The 14,683-nt window shown below is 45.6% G+C and overlaps 1 protein-coding gene across 3 annotated transcripts; it reads right to left on the bottom strand.

Moving 5' to 3' along the window:
• Nucleotides 1-1,946: 1,946 nt before the first annotated feature.
• Nucleotides 1,947-12,272, bottom strand: fgf18a (fibroblast growth factor 18a). 3 transcript variants are annotated; one of them, XM_067599185.1, is made up of 5 exons: nt 10,644-12,272; nt 7,061-7,100; nt 6,684-6,861; nt 4,930-5,036; nt 1,947-4,735 (listed from the first exon to the last, which is right to left on the bottom strand). In XM_067599185.1, the coding sequence occupies exons 1-5, from the start codon at nt 10,673-10,675 to the stop codon at nt 4,463-4,465; spliced, it is 630 nt and encodes a 209-aa protein (XP_067455286.1). In that variant the 5' UTR covers nt 10,676-12,272; the 3' UTR covers nt 1,947-4,462. The 3 variants fall into 3 exon arrangements, with proteins under 3 accessions (XP_067455286.1, XP_067455285.1, XP_067455284.1); XM_067599184.1 differs by having other exon boundaries at nt 1,947-4,732; nt 6,684-6,864; XM_067599183.1 differs by having other exon boundaries at nt 6,684-6,864; nt 10,644-12,270.
• Between the last annotated feature and the right edge of the window lie 2,411 nt (nt 12,273-14,683).

Consider the following 14,683-nt stretch of genomic DNA (forward strand, 5'->3'; position numbering starts at 1 on the left):
AACTAGTTTTTCTGGAACTAACAGCATCTTGCGGTTTTCCTCAGTGAATGCAGTTTGCTCAGTTGACAAAATAACATTTGAGCAAACAACATCAGATGAAGGAGACCCAAGAGGAAAGATGAGATTGAAATCTTCAAAATATTTTTGTGAAACTACAGTTTTGAATGTAAAGAATGAACTCTCACACTCAATTTAAAGCTTCTTTCTGATTGGCTTTGAGAGAACAATTATAAACATTTGATGTAATAGGTTTAGAACAAAGACACCATGAAGCTGCAGCCGGCATGTAAATGGTCTATTAAAAAGTGGATGTGAGACTCTGGTATCAATATGGATAGCAGCACTTCAGTAGGTAGTTTTAAACCTTTTTCTTTCAGCAGAAGCTATAAAAACTTGTAGCCCACAGCTGTTTTCAATAGATTAGATATGACAAAATGTTAACAAGTGGAACATGGTTGACTTTAAATTTGTATTACTAACACATATGATGAAAAGGTCTTTAGTCATTTTAGTTTTTACTACTTGTGACTGAAAAAAAAAAAAAAAAATCCTGCACAATTTAATGTTTCAGTCTCCGACACAAACGTTAAAGTGATGAAGTAATGAGCAGTGTGCATGTTTTTCACAGTCAAATGTTATAAAAAGTAAAGTAACTAAAGGCCAGTTGGCCTCCAATAAGTCAGTTATACAAAATTAAGTTCACCTTTGTAACCATATGTGAATATATTTGTTACAAATTCACAGTCAAGGGTTTTGATCCCACGCACCTGTCAAGACTTTATGATGTGCAAGAACTTTGTTATAATTGGTACTTTTCACAGTTCTGGCTTGCATGAAGTTATTTAACAAAAAACAAATGTTTCATAAACTGCACTGTGTGATAATGTAGCAAGTGTTTTAAAGATAGCCACCAGGTGGGAGTATAAACTCAACAATCTCCCACTGTGTAATCTGTTTATGAGACTTGGGCTCTAACTGTTTGGTAGCCAAGTTTGGAGTCTAAACAACCTGTTACAGTTGATCACAAACAGTCTTGTAAACACTATAACTGTGAGGGAGGAATGTATGTTTTAAAATGCTTAAAGTGGTGCATTTATAGCAAAGCTGTGGCTGGTGTGGTTGAGCTCTATAACACGTCTGCCTGGTTATTGTACAGTATGTATTCTCTCGACTAGGAGCAGTGGGGAAGTTGGTCTGCTGAGGGGGTTGGTTTTCTACATTTCTGGGTTTAGTTCAGTATAGTAGAATGTTTCAAATTCTGGGAATAAGTTATGTGGGATGGATTTGTGCTTGGTGGAGCACCATTAGTATATGATGTGTGTATGGGTGTGTGTGCTTCCTCTGGGTCTGTGGGATTTTGGCCCATAATTCCTGCAGCTCTCAGGTCACAGCTCCGTTCTCACGCACATATTTGGCATTCCTTCCCCGACATGATTACCATACACCTTCCACTCTGGGTTTGGCTACGCAGAATATTTCCATCATTCCCGAGTGGAACTGGAGCAACGTTCCAGAAATGAACAACTCACCCCACCACCACCCCTTACTCGCTCTTCTTTATCCGACCCCCACCCCCCACCCCACCCCCATTTCCCTCCCACCCCACTGTCTCCTCCTTATACCACCCCCCTCCAGCACAGATTCCTGCTGCCTTGCAATAGGAATCCTCTGGTACAACCCTTTTTTCCCCCTGAGTCAGCTGTTTGTGTCTCCCGGCATGATTGGGTCATTTGGCAGCGACATCTCTTCAGTGACCTCCCGCTAGGATAGGGAAGGAAGGGGAGGGATGCGGGGGATAAGAGCAGGATAGATGAGACGAGAAGCAGCTATGAAACTCAAACTCACTACTGCATGTTTCCTTTCCCCTGTTTTGTCTTATCCTTCATGCTGTATATTCAGGGTATTACTTTACAACATGGAGATGACTGTTGTTTTTTGCAGAAAAGTTGGTGCACGACTGGCAATTTCAAAGGGTTCTTGAGTCAAGCTGGTCAGTCTTATTTCTGTATTTTTGTACAATTTAATGAGATCAGATCTTGAGCGCTTCAGTGGCTACTTCACCTATGCTAACCACTTACAGTTTGAGAGTCCGTTCTTCTGTGGCCTTCAAGTGCTCGCATCACGGCTCTATCAGAAATCTAATCAGACTAAAAGTGCTGCAGGTGTCAGGGAGCGTTCTGTCGGAAATGCAATCGCTACAGTAACTCTCACACCTGATAGGAGGAAGAGAGTGAGGTTGCCATGACAGTCCGCTATTGGCCCTTGATACTCGCTCAGAGGAAGTTTTCAAATCTCCTAAGTAGTTTTCTAAGAATTGTAAAGCAAGCTAGAGCAGCAACTAACATGTATTTTCATTAAAGATTCATCTGTGGATTGTTTTTTTTTTCAATTAATTAATTAGTGGTTTAGTCAAAAAATGGTGAAAAATCCCATTTTGGAGTGGGTGGTATGGTGATATGTAAGACATGTTAATACCTAAAAATTGATGTAAAACGCATTCAAACACAATATTACCATAAATCACTGCGCTGTCTGACTGATTGCATCAACCATGGTCTGATACAGCCAGAGATATTATCATCATTCATATGGGATACAGGGGTGGATACCCTCAGTGTAAACAGTATGACCAATTCTGTGACACTTGCCAAATTAATATTGCATCACCGTGCATATCACCATAGTGCCCAACCCTAAAGCTTATCACACTTGTTTAAAGAGATTGCTTGTTTTGTTTAACCAACAATCCAAAACCTAACAATGTTCAAATCAGAATTATATAGAGCAGAAAACCATTTAACCGTCACGTTACAGAAGCCAAAACAAGCAAATGTATAGTATTCTTGCTTCATACAGGACTTAAATGATTTATAGGTTATCAAAGATTGCCAATTAATGTTCAATCGATCAACTAATAGAACACTAAAGCCAGCTGAGCACATCTGGAGCCTCTCTGAACGTGAATCTATTCGTGACAGAAAAGAGAGCGTGTGAAGAAGCAGTTCAATGACACACAGGAAATGTTTCTGTAAGGTTTACTGAGTCGAGAAAGACTGCTGCACACAGAGCTGAAATAAATAAATGAAATAATTTTATCGTAATAATTATAGTAACCATCATAGTAAGATTGCTTATTTAGGGTTTCTGTCTTCTTTTATATATATAATATATATATAACTTTCAATAAATTGTTCCCTTTAATATTTTTTCTCCTGTGTGTATGCATGAGACTTTGGTTTGTTCCACTGAATGTCCTGGTAGCAGCATTCTGTATCCACGGTATCGCACGGGAGCATCATCCCCTGGGTCGTTTCTATAGCAATGCTAATAGAGAAGGCGCCCTCCCCGCCATGCTCCCCCCTTGCGCTCGTCATCCTCTGCACCTATAAGCAGAGGGTGTTGTGTCCTGGGGGGGAGGGGGTTGGTGGGGGGAGCAGGGCGTAAAGAGGAGTCATGAAGAAGGTCTCCAGTTGTCTTTGGTCGGTCGTTGGTTTGGTTTTTCTGTGATTGGCTGGCTGTTTTTTGGTGCAGCTTGGTTTTTATACATTCCAGTTCCTAAAGCTTCAGTCCCTGCAGTGAGTTGTCACGGGTTCATGCAGGGACTGTATGGTCCCTCTCCAGAGTCCCTCGTGATCCAGCTTCACTCACGGTTGTTGGTGCACTCACTCACTCACACACACAAACACGCACGCACGCACACACAGTTACATATATTTCTTCATCTTACAAACATGCATTTTGTCAGTAAGTCACTCACTTTATCATTCCCTCATTCATCCATCCGTTCATCCGACAGTCTCACAGGTTCTCACCAATTTAGCGGTGAGAAAAATAAGTGCGTCACATGTCAACAGTCCATTATTTGTTCGGTGCAGATCATTTTATCCCTTTGTCCACTCCGCGGTTGTCCTGTCTTCTCCTTCCTGTTTTCCCTTTATCCCATAGGCTAAGCACCCACTCCCTTGTTCAGTCAGTCTTTCCCACCCTTGTTCTCTCCCTGCATGGTCCAGTTGTAATCCCATACTTGACATTGTCCAGCTGGTCCAGAACAGGAGACATGAAGGCCTTGTGGTTTTCATGGTTGTGAAATAAAGGCCTTTGTGGAGCCATAAGCTGGGGACTCTGTTTGGCTGCCCTTCAGGTTCCCTGTCAATATTTCTGGCCTATGAAGGGAAGCAGACCAGGTCCATAGAGCTTCCAGTGATGGACCAGTAATGGTCCAGTTGGTCCAGTAAGGGAACTAAAACTGAGAGGAATGATCACTAACTAGGGGGCTGTAGTGGCAAATTAGTAGGTGTAAAGCTAAACCCCATGAATGATTCATCAAGTTTCTGGTCAATGTTTGTCCCAACAAAGGGAGATGTTCAGTCATGTGAGGCGGAAGAGATGACTAGGTTAGCCATTGGCAGGCTCAGGTCAAGGCTTTGGATGACAAGACAGTGGGTGCTAGCGTTAGCCACTACTAGCGGGGCCCAGTAGCACGCACCCTCTTGCCCCGCTTGCTGACGGTGGTGAATCGAAAGGGGGTGGTGAGGTCAGGCTGCTCCCCAGGCGGGAAGCGCTTCATGAAGTGTACGTCCTGTTGGTTGGGGAGTGTGTGGGGGCCGCGGCGAGGACGCCCTCTTTTCGTGAAGCCCACATACCAGCCCGTGTAGCGCGCTGACATCAGAGCTGTGTAGTGGTTTTCCAGAACCTTTTCCACAAAGACGCAGTCGGCGCTTCGATTACTGGCCTTCTGAGAGAGCAGAGAAACCACAGTTACCCACCCACACACACACACACACACATACACACACACACACACACACAGACACACACACAGACACACATTTGGAGAAACAAAAAGAGGCTGGTCAGGAAACTGAATGAAAATAGCAATAAGATTTTTTTTTTAATAAACATGTCTGTGTTAACCAAAAGAAGTCTCACCTTTCCTACCAGCTTGCCCCGGCGGTTCATGCACAGGTAGAAATTGGTTTCTTTGCCCCGGATTCTCACCTGGCTACCAAAGGTATCGGCCTCCACTACGAGCTGGGCTTGTGAAGGGACAGACAGAACGACAGACAGACATTAGAGCCACAGTGTGCCAGTGTTTACCAGATCTCTCATGTATTAGGTTTTACTGCGTAAGTATTAAAGGTAGAAAGATTAAGGTAATGCATATTTAGAGCTCAGTTAGTTCACTTGCCATAGCAAAAAAACAACGTTCAAGCTTCCATTAACAGAGTGACATTAATTGCACAGATTATCAACCATCATTAAATCAGATTTGGCTTTTAAACCAGGTAAGGCATTCACATCGAATCACGGTTTTAGGATTCATAGTCGCCATTAAACGTGCTGATAAATCACACACAGATGTAAATGTCTCTGGCTGGACAGATGGTTGTAAGATAAGCCTGGTCACACACATGGATGTGAGGCTGCTGACCACAAATGGGCCTCGTAAAAAAGATAACAGCCGAAAGTAGACAGAGCACAGTGGGCCTGGGAGAAGCAGGAGAACACTCAGACTGAGTGTCTGCGACCCTGTTGTTTTAAGGCGTGTGCATGTGTGTTTGTGTATGTATGTTCGTCCTTCCAGGCAATATCGCTTCACTAACTACACATCTTCAGAGAGCGTTTGTGCCTGTTTAAAAATAAATCCCTAAAATGGTTCCTACATGACCTTAGTCAACAAAGGGGTCAAGAGAAATCAATACCTCCCTCCTGCTTGCCCTCTTCCTCTCTTCCCCCAACTCTCCTCTCGTCTCCCTTCTGCTCTTTCACTTCATGTGTATATCTTCATGCACCCGCCCCTTCTTTGCTGTATTTCTTCTCGTTCTGCTCTTGGTTCCCCCGTGTAATACCTCAATGCCATAGTTGGTTTCTTTTACTCTTTGGTGTGGTATTTGTCAAAAACAGACAGGCTTCTGCATCTACGGTCCAATTTATGGCTTGAAGTGGCGCGTTACCAACCTGACATGTTTGTGAATGGAAGGGATGTGCAATATGAGCCACCGCTGGAGTACATACAGAAATATGAACTCTAGCTTTATGGCTTGGCTTTCTTCAGCCCATTGATTCTGTGTGTAGTTTAAGAATGGGTTAGACATCATTACAGACGGAGAAGGAGGAGAGGAGGAGGGAGTGGGGGATGGACAGAGGGAGTGTAAAGGATGGAGGGAGGGAGGGAGGGAGGGAGAGGAAGCCTGCTGTTTTAAATCCAGAGGAGACAACAGGGAGGATGAGAAATCAATGCAGGGATCGATGAAGGAGATGAGTTTCTAACACTCGGTCCGACACTCTACCTGCCAGGCTTCTGCGTCTAACTCACACTTTTTTTTTTCACTAACACCTTCTTTCTCTCTTTTTCTCTTTCTTTTGCTCTCTTGTGAATCATTGAGTCAGCAGCCAGTCGATGAGGTCTTTGTACTCCCAAGACAAGCTCCACTGCCCCTCTGCCAAAGCCTGGGGAGGCATGTGTGTGTGCTTTTGTGAGTGTGCCTGCACAGCTGCATTCTGTATCCGTTCATGCATGCACTTGGTCAATCTTCAAGTCTTTGTACTTGCAGTCTTTAGATGGTATGAGCGTGCATGTGTGCAAGTCAGAATCTTTCTCAGTGTCGCATTCACACACGTACCAAAGTGTTAATCTGTGTGTTTACTGCCTCCCTGCGCACCTCTGTGTGTGTGTGTCTTACCATATTTGTCTCCATCTTCTCCACGGGCGCTGATTCTGCGTCCCAGCACCTGGACGTGTTTGCCGCTGGTGCGACTGTAGAGCTGGTAAACCCGGTGGTGTCGCCGACTCATGGTGTCTCGCACCTGTGTCTGGTTCTCCACATGCACACTGAAGTTGACCCCATCCACACCAAGTACCTGCTGAGAACACACACACACACATCCAGAGGTTGGCACACACACACACACACACACACACACACACACACACACACACACACACACACACACACACATACAGAGTCATGAACAGGCTTTAAAATTTTCACCTACTACCAATATACAACATGTCTTTTATACTGTACAATCATTCACTGTCAAGCATGCAGACTCTTACCTGTAATGGATTGCACATCACCAGCAACATCTGGATACATCTGGAAAAAGTAGAAACAGATGAATTTAGAAATATGTAAGCAACATTTAGTGTTGGAAAAGTCAAGCGTGACACCATCATTTCCATTTCTTTCTTCTCTGCTGTTCTCTCTGTTCAACATCTCTTTCCCTTATTGGGTGATTACTCACACTGCTGGGTGTGCAGCTGGCACAGCAACTTGACATACAGACAGGCAGATGTCCAGGATCGGCAGACAGACAACACCCAGAGCAGTGTTTATAGTTACGCTACCAGCCTTCTTTCCAAACCTAATTTCTGACCCGTCAGTGACTTTCGCCACACCAAAATCTGGCCTCCAAATGACCTGATTGGACCATGGCGAAATGGCAAACATGCCGAGACAACTAGAACATGTTTTGGTTTGGACATCTAAGGGAATGGGCTGACTTATTTGGCTGCTCTGTGTATGTAGACAGCTGGGCTTGACTACAGGTGTACACGCTGCTGTGATGTGGCTTTGGAGAGCGGTGGACTGTGGTCACATTTAGAGATGCTATGAATAAGTGAGAACATGAGCTACCCAAATGTGTGGAAAGATGATTTATGGATGAATCAATTGATGGGGAATAATTATGGTGGTGTAGCATACAGAATATATGTGTATTGTTCATGTGAAAATATAATTTATTTGTATTATTACTTATTTCTACCTTATCCTTCTGACTATCTGGACATTTAGAGACGTTTATGACAGAAACAGCTGGTTATAGTTACAATTAAAATTCTTTTCACTTTATTTCATTGCTTAATTGAAGTTTAGACCTTGACCTTGAATATATCAATTGTTATTTACAGCTTTAGAAAGGGAGGAATTCAGTTGCGCAAAATCTACTCTGGCAGTCCTTGAACTGCTCTGAATTAGTGGCTGAAGACTTGATGAAGTTCAGAACCAAGTGTGTGGGCTGAGAGGCAATCCTACAACTTTTGTCTTTCCCCACCTCATTTTTTGCTATCTCTCTGCATGCCTCTTCTCTCTCTGCTCCTCTCTCTTTCTCTGACTTGTTGTCCTCCCTATCTTTCCTCTACGTTATCTCTCTCTTTCCTCGCCTCTCTGTCCACTCTACCTTTCTCCTATCGCTCCCTGCCTCCCATCTTCCTTTATGTTTGGGGTTAGCAAGGCGACTCCTCCGCACTGTCATGGGCATGCACACAGATGTGCAGATGTGTGCAGGGTGTGTGTGTGTGTGTGTGTACAGGAGGAGCAGGCAGCTGACAGCTGGGCCAAAGCAAAGATGTACGCGCTGCTGAGACAGGGAGATAGCGAGGAGGAGAGAGAGGTAGACTGAGAGGTACACAAAGGGATTGGGAGAACGCAGGACAGAGGAAGGTGATGTAAGAATAAACAGAGGGGAGATGAAGCCAGAGAATGCTGACAGAGAATAAAAGAGGTGAGATAAAATCAGAAAGAGTGGGCAGATGCACAGATGTGAGAAAGAGGAGAGAGGGATAAAAAAAAAAAGACTAAGGTTACACCTCTAAGAAAGGAGAAGAAAAAATGCCAAAATGAGAGACAGTAGTATAACCACAGAGTGTGGTCTGGCGTGAGAAGTAGACAAAAAGATAAATAATGGGAAAGAAAGAGGAAGGGGGTTCAACTCATGCACATCGTAACACATGTCACTGCCTCCTGACTCACACACACACACACACACATATACCATCACAAACATCTTGCTTCCTTTCTCTGAGCCTTTCTCCTCCCAATCTTTTCTTTCCCATAGCTGGTGTGTTGGCCCTTGAGCTGTTCTAATAGATGCAGACATCCTGGGCAATGCAGTAGAGTGTTGGCCCTCACATTTTGCCTGCGCAGCCGAAAAAACCTGAGCGCCTGTGCATTGTGAGGACTCTCAGCTGTTAAAACACCACGGCTGCACTGCCGCCGAGGACACTGCAGGAAAAGTGCCTCTGCACTGGATTCCCCTGCTCCCACAAAAACCACAGACACTCCATATTATGCCAGCCACAGAGAGAAAGAGAAGGAGAGAGGAAAGAGGGAGACAGGATCAGCCGGGGGTGGGGGAGGGATGAGAAAATGAGAGAATAAGAGAGCGCACAGTAAAAGTCGGGGAAGTAAAGACAGAAGGAGGTATGGAGAGAGGGAAAGCCCGGTGCGCCTTGGCCGGCTGCCAAAACAAGCAAGGGTCTGACATCATAAACCTGCGTCCCAGCAGATCTACCATATGGAGGCTGCGGTTAGACTAGCAGGCCTCAGCACCGAGGACTGGGCACCAGCGTGGAGTGAGAGCGGTCGGCCTGGTGGGACTCAGTGCAGAGCAGCGGTTTCAGCTGTGTGTAGCAGTGGTTAGAGTGGTAGGCCAACACTGCAGCAGTGGGCTTCGGCACGTTGCAAGAGTTTCAGATGTTCAGCAGTGGCCCTTGGTGAGGAATAGTGGTTAGGCTAGTGGGCGTGTGAGTGGTATCAGCAGTAACAAACCCAACGGTGGAGCACTGGTTAGAGAAGCAGAGGGCCTTGATATGAAGCTGTGGCTTCAGGAGAAGAGCAACAGGTTGTTGTGGCAAAAGGCCTGTGGCTTTTCTCACTGGCTGAAGACACATCGTCAAGTTGGTAAAACAACATGTTTTGAGAATAAGTGCAGATATGATGAAGTGGCTGTGGTAAAAGCGATAGGCAAGAAGGAAATGAATGGATAGATTATTGGCTCTGGTAGACTTAAACTAAAACCAGCAGACTAAACACTCCGACTGCTCCTCCTCAGATACTGCCAGGGGCGCCATCATTCATCAGTTATTAATTCATACTTTTTATCTGAGCAAGTATCTGTGGAAAAATGGGGTATAGGCAAGACAGGAAGACAGATGTAGGCAGTTAGGTAGGTAAGTGGAGAGTGTGAGGGAGACACAGAGGAGAGAGAAAGTCAGGCAGACACCAGCAGCAGCGGCAGCAGCAGCAGCACACACCCTGTCCAGGTTGTGTGAGGAATGAGAAGTATCTGGAGATGACTGCCATCTGGGAGAAGTACAGCCGACACAAAGAAAGAAAAATAAATCCCTTGGCTTTTAACAAGACACACCTCGAATGGGCAAACTCAAGCCCCCTGAGTCTGTATCCTCCTCCCTTAGATTTGCTCTTGGCACTATATCATTTTCCTATCCCACTAGATAAAGCCGGTGTTATTTGACTCAACTTCTGAAATATTTTCAATAGGAAAAAAAACATTTTTTTGGCGATGGGAAAATGGCCTTCCCTAAGCCAGCTTGGCCATCCCTGAAGTAAGTGCAGATGGTGATGGAGATGTTTATGGCAGGTTTTATGAGTAACATGGCCCTGACTCTGACCCAGTGACCCTGAACTGTCAGCCAATCAAAACAGGGCCTTCCATGGCATGTTTTCTATGGGGACTGATGAGGAGTGATGTAATCGTTAGACACTGCAACCTTCCTCTCCATCATCTTCATCTATAGCTAGGCCTTTCATGGAAATAGTTTAAACAACTGAAAAAAGACAAAGAACCTGAGTAGGAAAATGAGATTATTACACAATAAAGTGATAAAAGTGACTTACAAGACGGTCAGCGTGGAAAGAAGGGACCACATTGCTTCCCCCCTCCACTATGGAACTTGGCCCAGAGACAGTCTCCTCGCTCGGTTTGAGCCAGTCCGACAGTCCGGAGAGTTCCCCTCTGTGGCTGGAATCCGCTGGATGTTGTGCAGAGTCAAAGAGTCAGCGGACACTCCCGTTGGCATCGGCGGCGGCGTGCCCCGGTTCCCCCGGCGTGGGTAAATGTACAGGCGCGGGCAAGGTGGGGTGTGAGGCCGGAGTAACTGTGCCACTGTGACCGCCGGGCAACCTCTAACAGCTGTCCAGACCGGGGGAGAGACGGATGGGCGGGGGAGCAAAGGGGGAAGGTTAGGGCTTTAAACGCTGCGCGTCCCCGACAAGGAGACGAACAGGTGAAAGCGCGCGCACGCCTCACAGATTACAAACTCCAATCGACCTTGTTGACCCTCTGAATGATGCTTGGCCCTGCGGACAGATGCGGAGCGTGCGTAATCTTCTGCGTAATCCAATGCGTAACGTTTCAGCGCAACAGCAAGCTTCTGGTCTCCAAAATGAATTCTGTAGTAGGTGAGATGACAGAAGAAAGGAGTGTTTGTCCCAACACAGACAGGAGCAGGAGGAAGGTTTATTCCCAGCAGTGCAGGATCAGGAACTGTTGGAGGTGAGCTACCTGGGTTGGCTGATGGAGCAAACGGCGAGCTGGAGACGGGGGCTCTGCGGGCGCAGGGTAATGCAAGGCGGTCTCGGTCATGTCTGCGCCCCCACGCTGGATCAACGGGTCTGTGGCTCAGGTGACACCGACCAACAGTGTCCGACAGAGAGAGTGATAAGGTCCCGGAGCGGTCCAGCTCAGAGGGGTATATGGAGAGTGCTGAATGAGAATGGGAAGGGATAATAAAGGAGAAGGAAAGACGAGGGAGGGAGGGGTGGCTGGAGAGGATGAGAACAGCTGTGACTGGGTGGCGGACTCAGCCACCCGCGACACAGCGAGGAAATGACAGCCGCACTTTGCACCTGATTTTCCGGACTTCCCCGCTGCCTCAGCCGCTGGTTACCGCCTGGCTGCAGTAGTCCTCCCTGCGCCTTCTCGACACAATACCAGCCAAAACACAGCACGATGACATCACCTCCAAAATGTTTGAAGGGGGAAAATGCAATCCGATCTTTTTATTTATTTTTTTAAACGTAGAAAGTTTAAGCAGTTTCTCTGAAGGGGAAAAAACACGAAAGTCTCTTCGTTCCGAGAAAAAACGAACTCCGCGGTGCAAGAGGAGAGGAGACGAGCTCGCCAGTTTCTGAAGAAATAAAAGTTAAACGGGCCCACTGGAAACGTGTTTACTCAAAATCACACTGACAGATCGACTCCCAGTCCAAAACCTGCACCGTCCCTCTCCCCCTTATATCTGCCTCCCTGTTTCATTCAGACACCAGAGGAGAAAACGCAAGAGAGAACGCAGAAAGAACCCAGCCGTGCGTTTTTTTTTATCCACTTTTCTGGTATTATGTAGATCTTTCTCCCTTTCAAAAAATTCCAAGGTTTCCTTCCATAAAAAGCTCTTCTTGAGGGGGGCTGCACAGGAGAGGCGCGTCGGCAGGCACAGACCTCACTCCAAGAAAAACCAGAACAAGATTTTAACAGACGCGGATCAATCCTCCCTCCCTCCCTCCTCTCCTCTCCTCTCCTCTCCTCACCCCCTCCCACCTCTCTCTCTCTCTCTCTCTCTCTCTCTCTCTCTCCCTCTCTCTCCCCTTCACTCACACGCATATGCACACTTATTGGATCAAAATGGGATTAGTCAGTCGCTATGCGATGCCGACCAAACTAACACTGAAAAACTATCAATTTTAAGTGAAAAACATCTGCTAATGAGGTGAGATAATGTCTCTTGTTTACAACACAAACTAACTTCTAATCAGGAAATTTTCGTACAGGTCGTTATTTGTGTTATCTATTCTGCCTTATTTCAACTAATATGTGTTTGTGGAGAATCTTGAAAAAAGCAAAATGCACTGGAAACTATTTGAATTATGTAATTTTATCGGGATGAATTCATTTATCTCCAGAAAATACGATTTTAAAGTACATTTCTGAATAAATGAATTGGGCTCTTGAAAATGTCTCTAACCGAAAGAGAAAGTGGAAAAAAAAACTTTAAAAAAAGATTCTTATAAAACAAAGCCACCTGCCTCCGTCAAGTGAACATCTGCCTTGAAACCAAGCAGACTTCTTGCCCTCTATTATCTCCCCCAAAGATAACCTCACCCCTGCAGCCTCAGTGGCCCCGGACTCAGGATGAAGTGTGGAGGGCAGTGCACTCACTCACTCATACACACACACAAACACGCACACACACGCACACACGCACACACACACACACACACACACACACACACACACACACACACACACACACACACACTCTTCAGAGTCGCTGCGCTTTCAAGTGATGTATTTTGACTCCCCATTTCATAACTTTTAAGTTAAACCTTAAGAGGGAAAAATGAAACAGAGAATGAGAGACAGTCGGGAGGGCGGTATGTAAGCACGGATACGGATCCAAAACGAACATTTCTCAGGGATTTCGGCAGCAACGCCCGCTCTGAGCTCCCAAAACTCCCTCTCACTGCCGCACAACCGCAGACGGTCAGCCAAGCCAACACAACACTCCTGCCATACCTTTCATTCACACACACACACACACACACACACACACACACACACACACACACACACACACACTCGCACAAATTTACTCTCCTCTCTATTCTCTCTCTTAGTGTGTGTGTGTGTGTGTGTGTGTGTGTGTGGAGGTGGGAGGGGGTTGGCCTCATACATCAGGGACAGTTATCTTGGCTCCAAGTGTAGGCTTATTCTTTTCAACATTGTACTTTCAAATCACACACACACACACACACACACACACACACACACAGACTTCTGCAACTGGACAGGGTTGAGCTGGGCTGGGTAGGGGTACTGTGGTTGAATGCCTTTCCAGTCATGCTCCATAGACAAGCCTTTGGCCTTCTTTCCTACCACTGGCTCTCTCTGTCTTTGCACCTGTGTCTGGGTGCTTTTTCGCTGCTCACCGCACTGCTGCAAGGGACAAGAGTGTAAATGTTGTGGAGAGGGATTTGAACCACATTCTGGTGATGAGGTATGGGCCCGTCTGGTACTCTTAAGCCCAGATGGAAGGGTTCAGAAAAGGGACTACAGCACATCTTGGTATACTGATGGACGACGGACTAGCAGGCAGAACATCCAAACTTCATTCATATGATACACAAAAGCCTGATTTAATAGTAGCAGTAGATTTGCAGATAGTAGTAGATTTTCCAAAAGATGAGATTGTCTTATTGCCATTGTAAATTCATAAAATTTATGAGATTCTTCTGGGAGACAAGAGTTAAGGTATCTGGCTCAGCAGTATGAACATCCATTAAGGTACAAATGAAAGACTTGAGGCCTTATTTTCATCTGGGGTCAGAGACCATTAAAATATAAAGTTGTTGCTCAAGCATTCATACCTTATTATTCGTTAGACAAAGCTGTACTTGGAGTAAGTTTCACAATTTTTTTTGTCCTGTAATTACTTGCTGCATGTAAAGTTCATGATGGAGTGAAATGATCGTCAGGTGTTTGTGCTGGCAGAAAGAAACAAAATGTTACCTGGTTTGCACGCACATTGTCCCAAAAATAACCCAAAGTTGGGGGGGAAACTGATTTAAAACCAAACAGGCCTTTTTTTCTCTCTCTCGCCCCTTCTGTCACATCACTCTTTCTCTCTTTCATTTTCTGTCCTCCCTATCTGTCTCTTTAATCTCCCCGGCTGTTTTTTATCTGCTCACTCTGTCCCTCCCTCTGTTTGCAGCCAGCATATTGATTGCCCATGTCTTTGCCTCTGCAGCTCCTGCCTATTGATCCTTAGCTAAGACGCACACACAAACCTGTATTCACACACATCCTCACATACATGGATGTCTCCTTGCCGTTTCCCCGCGCTCAAAAAACCGTTGTACTTTCATGCAGACCAACTTTGCCG

Source organism: Thunnus thynnus, chromosome 9 (assembly GCF_963924715.1).
Source record: "Thunnus thynnus chromosome 9, fThuThy2.1, whole genome shotgun sequence".
NCBI classification, from domain to species: Eukaryota; Metazoa; Chordata; class Actinopteri; order Scombriformes; family Scombridae; genus Thunnus; species Thunnus thynnus.